This window comes from Plectropomus leopardus, chromosome 20 (genome assembly GCF_008729295.1).
Source record: "Plectropomus leopardus isolate mb chromosome 20, YSFRI_Pleo_2.0, whole genome shotgun sequence".
Classification (NCBI taxonomy): Eukaryota; Metazoa; Chordata; class Actinopteri; order Perciformes; family Serranidae; genus Plectropomus; species Plectropomus leopardus.
Genome location: NC_056482.1, coordinates 17186850 through 17201706, shown reverse-complemented (window position 1 = coordinate 17201706; position 14857 = coordinate 17186850). Strand labels below are relative to the sequence as shown.

Sequence of the window (14857 nt, the reverse complement as noted above, 5' to 3'; positions counted from 1 at the left end):
TCGGCTGGTGGAATGACTCACTTCCAGTTTAGCGCTCCGCTAAATTGAATGAGGTTCAAATGATTTAATGTTGGTCCTCCTCTAGACTTTCAAAATGTTACTGGACTGAATGGATCAAATCCTCATAGTGAAACGAGTCATTTTGCAGAGGTTTTGACATTCAAAACCATCTCTTTCCCAATGTAAGTTCATGAGAAAATGTCTTTCTTGGCCCCATGTTATCATGTCATGAACCTGGAGGATGTAATCCCGCCTTTGGCCTCTATGGAAAATTGGCCTCAAAGCCTGGCGCTGTTCCTGGGGGCTTGGTGTATTGCCAGTCACTTGTCAACATCAGTGGACTCCATTTGTTAGCCTACTGTTGCAGATTGTTAGTGCTGTCGCACAGCAGAAGAGAAGCAATGCACTTATTAACGCACATGACCTCACATTCTTTGGATTACCACAGGCAACTGAAAAAGGGAAAGTCTTCATTTTTAAGAGACATAACAACTTTTTCATTGATTGGAAATAAGAAACGATTAACACTAATAAGTTACATACAGAACCTTTAAAATAAAAAAATTAAGTGCAAAGTTTTTTCCATTACTTTTAAATGGTCACTAAAGGGTTGAGTGTGATTTGTTAATTGTTTTCACTGAAGTGGTCCTTAAAGCCTGGAATTATTACTTGTCAACAAATAACTGTCACAAACACTAGACTAACAGGGACGTATTAAGTTTAAGACATGTATTCAGGCAACTAATTAAACTTCAAATGCTATTTCATCTCTGGTCCAATACCAAACCCACCAATCCCATCCACAGGGTCTTGTGAACAAACCCTGCCCCCCTCCCGCCCTCGTTTGGAATTCAGCGCCTCTCCCTTCCTCTGTGTCCTCCGCCCTCTCACCTCTCTCCAGCCCAGTCACCCGGTCCACACTCCACATCCGCTCTAGGCGTCGGTGCTGCTTGCCTGCCTCTCGGGACGTGCTCTCCAGGTCCAGGGAGCCCTGGCTCCGCGAGGGGGCGCCACTGCATGACTCACAGGCCAGCCCGCTGCACTCTGCCTCGCCTTTTCCGCCCTCGCCCCAGCTGCGGATGTTGTGGGCGCTGACAGAGGTCTGCAGCGGGGGCTGAGACAGGTGATGGTGGTGGTGGTGTGATGTGTGATGGGAGTGGGATCCAGCGACGTTTAAAGACTGCTGCTGCTGCTGCTGCTGCTGCTGCTGCTGCTGCTGCTGCTGGTTGCTACTGCTGCTTCCGCTTGCCCCGCTACTTCCTCCGCTACTGGAGGGCGCATGGTGGTGGTTCCCGTGGTGCATGTCATGATGGTTCCTGTGATGGTGGCTGGTGCCACGACCGCTGCTGGCATGGTGGTATTGTGTTGGAGATGATGAGGTGGAGGAGGGGGAAGTGGAGGGCTGGATCAAACCACCTCTGGATCCAACCCCGCCACTCCCCGTCTTTTCCTTCAGGACGTCCAGTTCTAGGCTCTCCTTGCTGCCCCGGCCGCTGCTCATCAGCATACCGCGCTGGGTGGTGATGGTGTACACACGGGCAGGCTGCAGGGTGCACTCAATGGATTTCTGCTGGTCTTCCTCTGCTGAGAAGCTGCGCTCAAGAGAGAGTCGCGATGGTTTTGTGGAGATGGTGATGGAAGGGGGAGGCGGCTGGAGTAAGCCCAGTGGAGGTTTCACCAGGCTGGGCTCCGGTTTATCCTCACAGCCCTTGGTAGTGTTGGAGCACGGGTGCAGGTGGTTGTTGTTGTTGGGGCCAATTGTGTCACTTGGCGACTCTGGGTCGGGACCCACCAAGGTTTCACACAGAAGATGAGCTAGAATAAAGGCGGAAAAAAGACAAACAAGTGTTATACACCAAGGTGCTAACGAGCAGAAGAAGAGAGAAAGAGGGGGGAGAAGAGAGAGGACAAGCTGATGACACAGAGGAAAATTTCTTCTCCGGTTATCAGCTACACTAATGATCACAGCCTGGCATTTCAAAAGAGGATGGGGTGAAGCAGGTGGAGGGAGGATTAAAGACCACAAAGGAACAGGTGGAGCAGGATACAGTGATGGACAAATGAATGGCTGAGACGCTGACCTGATCCGTTTCGGTTTTCAGGGTGCGTGTGGGACAGGTACTCTCCAAATGCTCGCGCTGCTCTGTTGGGACACACACACATGACACACATAAAGACATTAATTCATGAGTGGAAAGGAGGGGTGAGCTGAAAGGGGAGGAAATGGAAGGGTAGAGAAGAAAGAAGGGCAAGGGAATTGTAAATTATAAACCTAATTGCCTTCTTTGTAGGCTTGTGCCACCCACAGATTAAAGATGCAGCTGTTTTATCTCCACACTTCAGGCAGCCGCAGACTGAAAGAGAGACAGAGTATGAGACAGCCGGAGGAGATAGAGTGAGGGATTGTTCAACTTCATTTCTCCGTATGACCTCAGTTTGCGTCGGTGGATGTAATTGCAGCTGGCAGACCATAAGTGTGTTTGTTTCCTTGTGTCACACACACAGGATGCATGTGTGGATGTATATTCTGTATCCTGGTGTCAAGAAAAGTACTTAACCTTGACAACAGCTGAAGAAGATTGCTGAGACGTGCTGAAAATAGATGCTGTGAGCTCCATAACCACAGTACTGCAGCTCCTTTTTTTTACGCACACACAGAAATAGAAACACGCTGCAGACGACCATTCAGCCACATATAGTGAAAACGTAATATCACAGAGGACTCCAGCTTTTTAATAAAATAGCCCCAGGTCTCCCAACTGAATGACACTGACCTCCTAATGTTCCTCTAGTCAGCGTGTGACAGCAGAGGGAAATGAGCAAAGTGAGACAGGGCAAAAGAAAGACGAATAACTCTGAAGATGTTTCAATGTCAATCTGGATACTGACTGAGAGTAAATGTACCGCAGCAATAAGTATTAGCAATAACGATTCATGACAGTAATTAAGAATAAGTGGAGGGAGGAGAGGAGATATGAGTAATTCTTATACTGTATGTTATTAATATTAAGTTATTCCTGTCTCGAGTTGTTAATCACATGTTTCATCACATTATGATATGATATTGATTATTTGGACAAGAAATAATATTGGCTGATAGAAAGGCTGCCATGATATGATTTTGATTCAATTCAAGGAAGGGCCTTGTGATCAATAAGAAAATATCAGTAAATATCCTCATTGTTTTTTTCTTAGCTACTTACGATTATCTGCCTGGTGCACTGGTGCACTGTTTGAATGTTTAGGAAGGAGGTGTGATTGGATCAAAATGCCGACACAAACGTACAATAGGAATTTCAAAATAAAGACATAACTCAAAGATGATGATATGTGTTATCCCTTTGCATCCATTATATTTATTTTGATCATTGAATCAAAATATTGTTCTAGATCGATGTATTGTTAGACCTCTATTCTTATCACAAGGATCATGAAGTTACCTTTTCTCCAATTAATTATTCTCGCACAGCTAGACCTGTCTTGTGGCACCAAAGTGAGGGTGCAGTGACAACACCCTTGCAAAATAAGGGTCAGGAGGAAATTGTTTTGATAGGAACATTCGCACTCAGGATGTGAGCTCTGTCATTAAAATGGAGCTGTAAAAGAAAACATGACAAACATGTATGTTGACTGTGTGATTCAACTTTTATAAACATACAAACGTAAAGGTGAATTGTTAAAATACTTCAGCTCTGGTGGAGCTCACTGGACCTATTAAAATCACAGATTTCTAGCTGTATGTGGCTCGAGCAGAAGATTATCTGACAATATCACAAAAGCTTGTGTGAAGTGGAACAGACTGGTGCTGCTGCTGGGGTGAAAAGATTTGGCAAATCAACTCTGGATGTGTCAAAAACAGATCAATATTGGACATGAGAGTCCTGCATGACAGAGTCTGGGCTTTTCTGAGGTTGTTCAAAAATTGTTTTATGTGTTGTGGATCTTTACAATTGACTGACAGAACAAAGCAGCCATGCTTTATTGCACAATCCAAACCTTTTTAAAAACTTGCCATTTTCGGTGCGTAGGGTGTTAGCCAGGAAGTTGTTATAGTTGCCCATTGTTCCAAGGGCCAATATTCTGCAGCCTCATTAATCCTTAAATGAAACTCAAACTCGCAGCAGGGAGTGTGTATTTTCGGAGAAATAAGACAATGGCCATGTGCATTTGGTATAATGGGCTGTTGTAGAAATAGGCTTTTGGTCCAGTGGGACATGTGGACTAATAGGGCTACAGACTTTTGGGCCAAGGCACTTTTTCCCATAGTGAAGGGAAATTCTATACTGTCACATGCATATAGCAGAAAGGAGGGAGAATGCCAGCCCAAATCTGCCGGCCAGTGGCAGGTTTATAGCCACAGTTGGGGAATCAGACTACAAATTGATTGGCTTGAAGATACCGGCAGTCTATTTCAGACTTGGTTGCTGTAATTTATGTTTGAAGGCACTTGTGCTTATGATTATTTCCATTTTGTAAGACATAATAATTTCACCACGGTACTTTCAGAGGACATACTGCAGCTTTTATCTCTTATTTAACTTGCAGCATAGCTAGTGCCTCCAAGACCACCTATGGCAATAAAACACATTAAGAGATCTGTCATTCAACACACTTCAGCATTATTCAGCATGAGTCAGTATTTTTACTCATACTTACAGCACAATATGTGCTTCCTCTGTACTTTAAACAATTTTTTCCAGGTTATTTTACTGGAATACTTATTTCACAGTTACTGAGAATACTCACTGTGTGCAAACTGACTTTTCAATCTGAGGTTTCAATTAATTTATCACTAATGATCTACTACTACAGGCAGACTAATGAATCCATTGTGAGTCAGCATATTTGTTTCCCTTTTGAAAACCTGCTGTCAAAAGCCTTATGCAGCGTTTATTAAATTTATATTGATGTGATCCAGAAAAATACTCTGATGTTTTCACAGCTGCAGTTAGAGTATCAAAAGCCAACTGACTGTTTACATCCTTCGAAACATTCAGGGCAGTGGCCCTTTTTCCTAACGGAGGTGACTGTGCAGAAGAATCCGCTGTGTACAGGGGAATCTGGGTGAATGAACGCCTCCTTCCTGGCAACTCTGTCAATTATTAAAGCCCATCCAACACAGCAGGGGCACACGCATATACTCACACACAGTAAGAGCAGGGTGCGCTGAAAACAGACTATTTTTCCCTGACATTTCTCTGGTGCACCATTTTTTATTGTCTCTTAAACTGGGCCACAAAGTCAGCCATGCCTGAGAGATTAAATTTCACCTATGCCACCTTTAACAACAGCGCACTTATGATAGTACATGTTTGTTTGACCTGAGGAGGTCTCATAATTAATGGGACTATGGCTCTAATATTCATGTTAATAACCCGCATCAAAAGTTGGCAGATTATTTATTGCTACTTGGCTAGGAGGCTGTAGTTTATGTGGGGAAACTCTGAAGTCCTCCATTAATATTAATCTATTGTGAATACATACATCGGCAATCAGGGGGCCTAATTTAAGGTTTGACACAGTCACCTCCTTGTTTATTAATATGTAGGTTGCAGTGGAGATTTTCTGCAAGAACTCAGCAACACCAGTGTTAAGGTTAGTAGGGAGCCCCATTAGAAAGATAAAAAATAGCAGGCAACTAGAAAAGTGCACTCAGTAGAGTGCAGTTCTCCACCAGGTTTATCTGGGGGCATGTGGGTGGGGAAAAGTGAGTGCAGATTAGGCGGTGTTTTCCAGCAGGTATGCATGACTGTAGTATAATAAAGAGGAGACAATATGCAGCAGGATTTCCCACGCAGTCATTTATTTGTGGCTGCCCATCAAAATTAAAACATCTGCTGCCCACAAATAGATTTTTCTTTTTGGGGGGGGGGGGGGCTTTATTGGCTTTATAACGGTGCAGCTAGAAAGTGACAGGAAAGGGAATAAGAAATGGGGATGACACACAGCAAAGGGCCACAGGTTTCAGTCAGTCTCTTGCAGTGAAACAAGGGAGAGAGCTGTGCTCCGTGAGGCTCTGAGAAAGCACCTTCTTCTGTGGTGAATTTATAGCTCACAGCTACTTAATACGATATACTTTCTGGCTTTTGTTTGATACCTGGTGTGGGCAAATATGTTTTTGGCCTCTGCCGATCTGCTGTTGGTGCCATTAGCTTGTTTACAATATTATGTGAATGCTGCTGAATGTCCTGCTCAAACTTTAACATTTTATATGGGGGGAGGGTTGTTGAATATTTGTATGGAAGAGCCGAATCTGATTCGACTGTCACAATTTTGAGTCAGGTACAACTCTTAAAAAACCTTGCCTCCTCTCCTAACACATGAAGAGTTGAATCTTGTTTATTTTTCTAAACAAAGATTTCGTGATCTCATTTTGTGCCTCACTTCAGTAGATCATGACATACCGAGTATGGAACTAATCTGCACATGCTCCGGTTAAAAATGAGATCAGAATCATCTATGGGTGTCAGTTTTCAAGCCATGACAAAAGCTAAAATGTGACCTGTAACTAGACTAGACAAGGATTCTTTTAGCCGAGCAGATTGCCTGAAATATTTTTTGCTGTGTGATTTTGTCGATGATTTGTGGCCCCTACCAGCTGGTTAAGAGGAGTGAGGAGTCAGCAGTCAATGATGGTATAAAACAACTTTTTCAAAAATTAGGAATCACCGCAACCATGAGAGGTCCTTACAGTCATAAATGTGCCCAAAACATGCACGCATGAGCAAACACACGCATTACTCCCTGCAGGCTTACACCCTGCTGAGATAATAATTAGATGCTCTGTCTGTATCACAGCATTGGGTAGGATACTGTGTGTGACATTTTTGCCCGAGGCTGACATGCAGGACAAATCCACCAGTAGGCCCCTGTGGGCAAAATTGACCTTTGCCCAACTAATCATCAAGTGCAAGTACAGTGCACACAAACAAATGGCCACTTCATACTACGTTTTTCCTGCAGACCCAGAACACAACTAGGATGCTGGGATACAACGTATTTAGCAGCAGCTTTACCTTGAGCCATTTGGTTTGTAATGATATGATTAAACTCAAAGTTATTTAAAAATATGCACGTCAGCATGATAAAAACTGAAATTAAGTTTGTTTTTTTTTTTACTCTACCGTACCAGGAAATATTGCAGGTGTCACATTGAAGTTACAAACCTTGAGATTTTTGTTTGTACAGCCACTAGGGTATATGCATGTGTGAGTCTCTGTAGAATATATTCAAGGGCAAAACAGAAGGAAGGGCAGAAAAAACAGACAAAATGTTTGTTTGTGTTTGTCTGCATGCAGTGATGTAACCAACAACCAGTCACGTTAAAGACACTTGTGATAAATGTAGTCTGCGTTCTAATCAGCAGGTGTTCCTCTCAGGCTCTGAGACATTTTCATTTTGCCCTCCTGTTTTATTATTCAACAGGCCGGCACTCTGATTAGAATCAGCAAACAATGGTGCAAGAGACTAGCAGCATCCATTATACATGAGAGGAAACTGAGTCGGAAATGGAGAGAGCAAAACGCCTCTCAATCCATCCATTAAACAACCCCTTCTCTCTGTGTTGCCTCATATCACTGTTGTGCAGCCGGTCCATATATGATGTGTGAACACAGCACCTCAGGGACACAGGTGCATGAGATGACAGGGGAGAGATATTCCTCACACGTACGGGAAAAATGCAGGCAAAGTTAAGGGATGGGGAAGAAGAGGAAGAGCCTGACAGGCAGATATGAAATTCGTCCTGCATGCTCTCAGACATGTGACGGGGTTTGGGGAGAGAAACGAGTTAGGGAGGGGAGTTTCTGAGCAGGAGAGACAGGATTACAGCAGAGAGGAAGAGGAGTGTACAGAGAAAAAAATGGGCGCATATTAAAAAATGAAAAGTGGTGTAAACTTGAGGAAACGGAGGCAGACGGAGAGTACAGTCAGGACAATGTGGAGGAAAGAGATAAATCTGACTGTTTCCTCCTTATGACAACTGCATCTTTGAAAATTAAATCAACCCTAAAATCCTTTTGTTCTTTAACTACTTTAGCGGCTTCTACAGGCTGTTTAAGTACGATATAGGCTTTCAATGAAATGTGTCAAACAGGAGTGGAAAGGGTGGCACAGGTTCAAGTTCAGTGTCCAAGATTCAGATCAGATCAGATTAGATATTCTGACAGTGATGGAGGAGACTGGCTGTGTCAGAGTGAAAGTTTTAACCTGAATGAAGAAAATATAGTGTTTTTGACCACTAAATCATGTAAACATGTTCCAGTAAAAAACCCAAAATGCAAGTATGCATCAAATAACAAGCATAATAGGTCCTCTGACTGTCAGTGCTAAAGAAGAAAGGAATGGTGCTCTCTTTCGTTAAAGTCTGACATTTTGTTTCCACGCCCATACACCCTGACCTCCTCTGCATGTAGAGTTTGTAGCAAAAATATTAACATCATTTGACTTTTTTCTCAAAATAGTTGCCAGTCATAATTACAAGGCCCACTAGCAGACTTTGTCACTTTAATGTAAACATATGCAGTCTTTCTTTGGAGGACAGTCTCCAACCGCAACGTGGATGCTAATGGTCCAACATCTTGGACAGAACTCCTCTCCACGAGTGGCTGTAATTCTGTTACGTAAACTGCTGTGGGTGCAACGTGCAACCTGAAGCTCTTGCTGAGTGAGGGAGTTAGAGCGAACATGAGCATATTTCGCCTCTTGTCTGGGTCTATAGTTCAGCACATACTGTAGTGTACTTAACATTTCACAAGCTGGATGAGTCAGACACAATTACACACACACTCCACTCCTCCTTAAACACTTTATGCCACAAATTCTGCAAACCACTCTGCAGATACATAAAAGGATCCTCAGCAACAGAATATACACCTCAGCATTTCATCTCTTTAATGAAACTAGCCAGAACAATACATACGGTAGACACTAGATACTTGACGGATGGCAACATCACAAAACTGTAAACGCCCTGTTTTCAGCATCTTCAAGTTTGTGCTTAGAATCTGGTTGGTGTAACTTTATCCAGTTCTTATTCGACTTTTTCACCTTTTGTCCTGTATTTTAGCATGCTTTTACACCTATGTTTTTGGTGCTTATCAATCAAACATTTTTCCTGGTTCAGTTTGCTCTTACACGTGTAAAATGCCCACAAACATTTGAAAACATACCATGCAAGCAAACAATTCAGGAAGAAAAGTAAAAATTGATAAAATAACCTGAAAACCCCTGAAAAACTTTTAGTGACATCACTTCATAGATGGTGTTTGATCATAATAATTTAGGAAAAATCTGTATAATTACAGTATTTTTCTGCAGAACCTTTACTGAAAATTTCTTCGAATTTCTTTTTTTTCGCACTTTATTTACTTTAAGTTTATGTTTTTTGTTTGGTACCCACTGCTGCCAGTCATTCAAACATTTTTCACTTTATCAAAGGTTTTTGTAGTAATTTAGGAAAAATCTATAAAATTACAGTTTTGGCACAAAAACGTTTCTTAAAATGTATTTTTTTTTTGATTGTTTTTTACACGTTATTTGAATTACAATATTTACTTTATTTTTTGCATTTTTTTTGTTTGCCAGTCATTTGCCAGTTTTTTTTTTTACTTTTTTTTTTTTTGCTGTGCACCTAAAACTCAGGGGACTTTCTAAGTGGAGACAAAGAAAAGTCAGTGTAATGTATGGACTGTCTGTAAAATCGATCAAATTAAATGTAAAATATAGCCCAGATCAATAAGATAATTAGGTAGGTAGAGCATATGGAACGGAGAAAAATGTCATAAACCTTTTATATGCCAGATAGGTAATAATGCAGTGCTTTTATGCATCATTATGAAATTTAAGCAGTTAGCTTTTACCAACAAATTATCTCCATAATGGACCTTGAAGACTCACAGCTTAATAACTGACATACAGGCAATTATGAAAAGCCATATTATAATGCTGCGACATCTGGTACTGACCTATATCTAATCATCTCATGCCTTTCTCCAATGAATTCTGATGCAGTTTAACACCGTGACCATATATCTTTAGAGGACAAGCGGCTCGAGGCTGAAAGCAGGCCATCACTCCCCTGGCAGTGTTCCCACTGGTCTGAATATCATCAGAGCTGATGTCTCCCCGGGCGTCTCTCCACTGTAAACAATGGGCTGCCAAGCAAAGAGATTCCTCACTCTTAATGCTCCTTAATCGTATCCTCCTCTCAGATTGTCTAATTGAATTGGGTTGCCACACACACACACACACACACACACACTCACACATGTGGAGGAGCATACACACACATAAATGCACAGCAGGGGTGATGAGAACCTGTTAAGAGGCGTGTTGCGTGTGCTAAGGGCCGAAGGGACTTGGGCATGTTAATTGCAAGTCTTCAAAGTGTGGTGCATTATGGGGCATGCCGGAGTGAAAAACCCGATGGAGGTGCTGATTAAAATGTCAGGACACTAGTGGCCCCACCAAACACATACAGTGCTTAGTGATGCAACTGATTTACACACACACACACACACACACACATAAAGAAATACAGTAACACACAACCCTATTCCGTTTGTCTGAAGCCTTAACATATTTAACATTCTCTTTTTTTCAACTGATAAAAGACCCTTTTCACAACAGATATTTTGACTAATCTCTGTGAATTTTTCATAATATTCTACAACTACCGCCTCAGGGTTGTTTGCTCCTGCAAACAAGTCAAGTTGCGATTTACATCCATGTCTGTCCAGACTCAGCTTTACAGCCTTTTTGTGGTGGCAATGTTAAAGTCATATAAATATTGTGTATTTGGTTTACAGCCTAATGTTAGCATTTGACTTCTGGTGATCTCAATTACGCTTTAAGAATCCTAAAATTGGTGTTCATTTCTGAAGATTATGTGGCTGGACAAAACGTGCAAGTATCATGAACTTCTGTACACCACAGAGCTTATTTTCTGCAATACTCCAAAGACATTACACTGTACTACTATGGACATATAGATGGAGGGCATAATGAAACCATAATGCCTCCAGCTGTGGCTGTTGACAGTGCGGATGCATAAAAAAGAAACCTTACTATTAAAGTTATTATTAAAGTAAACCAAATTTTGTTAAAAAAAAGTTCATGAGCTTTCAACTGTATAACAAGGTCTTCAGCAAATTAAGCTTGCTCAGAACTGAACTGTAGAAAAAAAAAGAAAAGTGGAAAGGTTGAACATTTACCTTTTAATTTGGATTTAGATTGTTTGTCATAGAAAAAATGAAAAAGAAATGCAGGATAGCAGACAGACACAGTCAAACAATCACACAACACTGTTGGAGCCCTAATCATCCCCCAGACTGTAATCAATAAAATCTGACTCAGTCAGCCTATTTATGACAAAGACTCACACTGTCTGATTGAGCAGAGGAGGGGGGCTATAGCTGTAATAGAAATACTTTGTTCAAATACGAATGCACTGAGCAACACCTCTAAAAATCAGAAATACACTATGTAAATACATGAGTTTAAAAGGAAATAAGAAAGCACCAAGAAACATTTAGACACAGATTTGATAGATTCTCAAAACTTGAGAAGAAACATGGTCTCACTTTGTTGAGCTCAAGTGAATCTTATTAACTGTTACTACAAAAAGCAATTACGCAACAGCCCTCGACCCTCATAAACAGACTGACTGCAGGTCTACAACAAAGACAGTCGCACCTGTCCACTTAGCTGCACAAACTAACACACAATATTTCATTTGCATCCGTCCATGAAAACCAATCCTTTCATGTTTCATGCCTTCTTTTACTCCCCCACAGCTCTGTGAACACTGTTGTCCGATGCCCTTCAGCCAAACCAAAGCAGAGCCGTCCTCTCTGGCTGATGGGCAGATCAAAGCATTTGCTTTTTCACTCAATGCCGCTGAATTCTGGTGTGTAAATTGGAGGTAATCTCATCCTCTGTCTTTTATTCCCCCCTTCGCTCTTAGTCAGTTGTTACTTCTTGAGCTGCTACAGGGAGTGTGTCACCAGTTTCATAACCAGCAATCTATAAACATGCATAAGATGACACAGGAACAGAAGGGTACAAAAAGCAAGTATCTCTTTTGTGTTTCCTGTGTGTTTGTAGGCATTCCCATGAATGTGGGCAGTCACTCTTGCATAGTGTCTGCTAACAGCTCCTCAGACGTCAGTGACAAAGTGGGTCATCTGTCAGTGCTTTTCAAAATGACTCGTGAGCATTTTCTGATCTAGCACACCTATCAGTAGGATTTAGACACACCACAAGTAATTTTAAGTCACGCTAGTGGCAAGGCTTCAGGCAACGTGATCTCTTCCCCACTCATCATGTTTGATGCTTTGGGAGATGCCTTGTGAATTGTACTTTGACACAGGGGTCGGCAGTTAGGTTTAGACAGCAAAACTACTTGAGATTGTAGTTGATGTTCGTCACATGAGGGGAAAAAAAACTGACACAATAACTGAATGCTGACTTAGTCTCACGTGGAACACAAACAAGAGTCTTAGGCAATAACCTGTACTGTGTCCGATGCTCTTGACACCTAATAATGATGCAGATAACTTTCCACTGGAGTTGGTTGAAAGCCCACTGCATCTTATACAGACACTGAAGGATGCATTGTGCGTCTGTATCTGATGCAGATGACCACTGCTCAAGTGGTGTCTTGTGACTTTGGAAGTAAGCACAGACTGCTTTAGGGTTGTCATGTCAGTCTGTTCACCACTTTGATCCAGACCAACATATCTGGACAACTATTAGACTGAATCCCATAAGATTTGGTCTAGACATTAATGGTCCTCAGAGGATGAAGAATGAATTGTCTAAGATGGCGGACACTGCACCTCAAGGTGCAGCAGCTACTGTGTTTGGTCGGGCTCGAACTAAACCTGAGTTTTATAAGACAGCTGACAGCAAGGTTATTGTGGAGGATGAGTTACTTTCTTGCTGTTAAAATTAAGACATTGAGCCAGGACGAGATAGTGGCTGTTGGCAGCAAACAACTTCGACTCCGAATGGATAGAGGCCTCTAGGAAAGTGTTGTTTGAACTTTGTCCTACAACACAGCATTTTTTAAGTTATTTTTATATGGACCCTGAGTCTGGAATAAAGGCTTGATTGATTGAAGACTAGTGATATTGGTGATTTCCTGACTTAGCGTCATAGTGCTACCAGAAGGTTGACATTGTTGGTTTTTAGTGGCATGTCTTGACAACTATGGGACAGATTAATAAGAAATTTGGTACAGAAATTAGTGGTCCCCAAAGGATCAAGACTGACTGACTTTGATAATCTTCTGACTACTGGAAAAAAAAAAAGGCTGAGTGTTAAAACTTTGGTAACTATAACTTGAAGTTGAGGAAACATAATCATTATGGTTAAGGATTGAAAAAAAACTGTTGATAGACAAAAAAATGTTAACGCTCATCAATACTCTCATATATCACAATCAGATTTTTTTTTCTACCTCAAATAATTAGACTTTATTTGAGGTGTTTCTTATCAAGCTATTTCCTGCTCTGCTACTAAACATAGAGCAAACTTAATGACCTTGGGAGCAGACAGTCTTCATTTGCATGACCACAAAAGGTTGGCAGCCTGGACACCAATACAATAAATCTGAGTCTATTATAGCCACTTGAATAAACAACCACTAATGTCATCACAGTGTGCTGAACTAAAGTGTAAAAACACAGTCTATGGCATGACCTCCACGCACAGGTCGGCTTTTTCAATAAATGTTTCATGAGCTCCTGTCAGACAAAGTTTTTTTCAAGAGAAACACATCACAAAAGCTGTGAGGAATGATTAATGAGATTGTGTGCTGTGTACATTTATGTGGGTGTGTTTGTGTGAGACTTACAGAGGCTAAAATAAGGACTTGGGTTTAGAGTTAGGTGTAAAATTAGACTTTGGTTGAATTTAAGTAGGTCATGGTGTTTGGTCGGCGCTTAATTAGGATCACAGAAGGTTGATGCTATGGGTGTATTGCTGCTACTGGTTGTGGAAAGGAGACAGAGCCTGAATAATGTCAGTGGGGGGGTGTCATTATACTAAAGAGAGTGTGGCTTTTGTATGTTGATTGGAGATAGAAAAAAGAAGTTTGTTTGCAGTTTTGTCTTTGGATCTGTTTGCAGAGGATGACTCATATACCTGCTGTCATTTGCCTTTAGGATTCTCAATGCATAGGAAAATGCTTGTGTCTTTGTGTGTACAGTACATGCAAAAGAGAGAAGGACAGAGAGAGGAATTAAGATGATGAGACAAGTAGTTTGCACTGATGGAGAGGAAGTGTGAGTCCAGTTACTTGACCAGCAGTTATATATACGTATATATGCCAGGGTGAGGAAATATTCCCACTGGTGTTACCGATTACACCACACAATTTGCAAGAAAACGTTTTTGTTAATGCCCAATATCTGTAGAACGCTCCATTAAGTTGATGCTAAAGCAAACCAAACATTTCCCATTGCTGTAGCTTCACATTAAATATATTAAATTGGTGAGTTGACTTTTATTATGAAGAAATCACAGAAAATGTTTTTTGTCAGTTTGATTAGCACTACCACTATTATTAATCAAAAATGACATAAAAAACTGTAATATTCGGCATTTCCTGACAGCAGATCAGTTTGAGAGTAATGGAACAAGAAGGAGCAGCCAAAGTGAGCAGTTAAGACTCATACTCATTTATATTTCTATGATTGAAAATAGGTCAATTTTAAAGGATGTGATTGTTGCCGCTCACATATTTTAATGTGTCTTTTACGTTGGCATGGATACATCCAGCAGTGAGCATGAGAGGGTGACGGTCTTCAGCAGTGTTCTCCTTTCTTTCTCATTTGGAAAGTCTAGAAAACCC

The 14857-nt window shown here is 41.4% G+C and overlaps 1 protein-coding gene across 1 annotated transcript in view; it reads right to left on the bottom strand.

Annotated features, from left to right (window-relative positions):
* Positions 1–14857, bottom strand: part of LOC121959952 (NMDA receptor synaptonuclear signaling and neuronal migration factor) — a 51907-nt gene that overhangs the window by 32761 nt on the left and 4289 nt on the right. Inside the window, exons 2-3 of the mRNA XM_042509508.1 lie at positions 2082–2143; positions 955–1815 (exon numbers count right to left, since the gene is read on the bottom strand). Coding sequence (XP_042365442.1) covers positions 955–1815; positions 2082–2143 — 923 coding nt within the window. The remainder of the gene's footprint in view (positions 1–954; positions 1816–2081; positions 2144–14857) is intronic.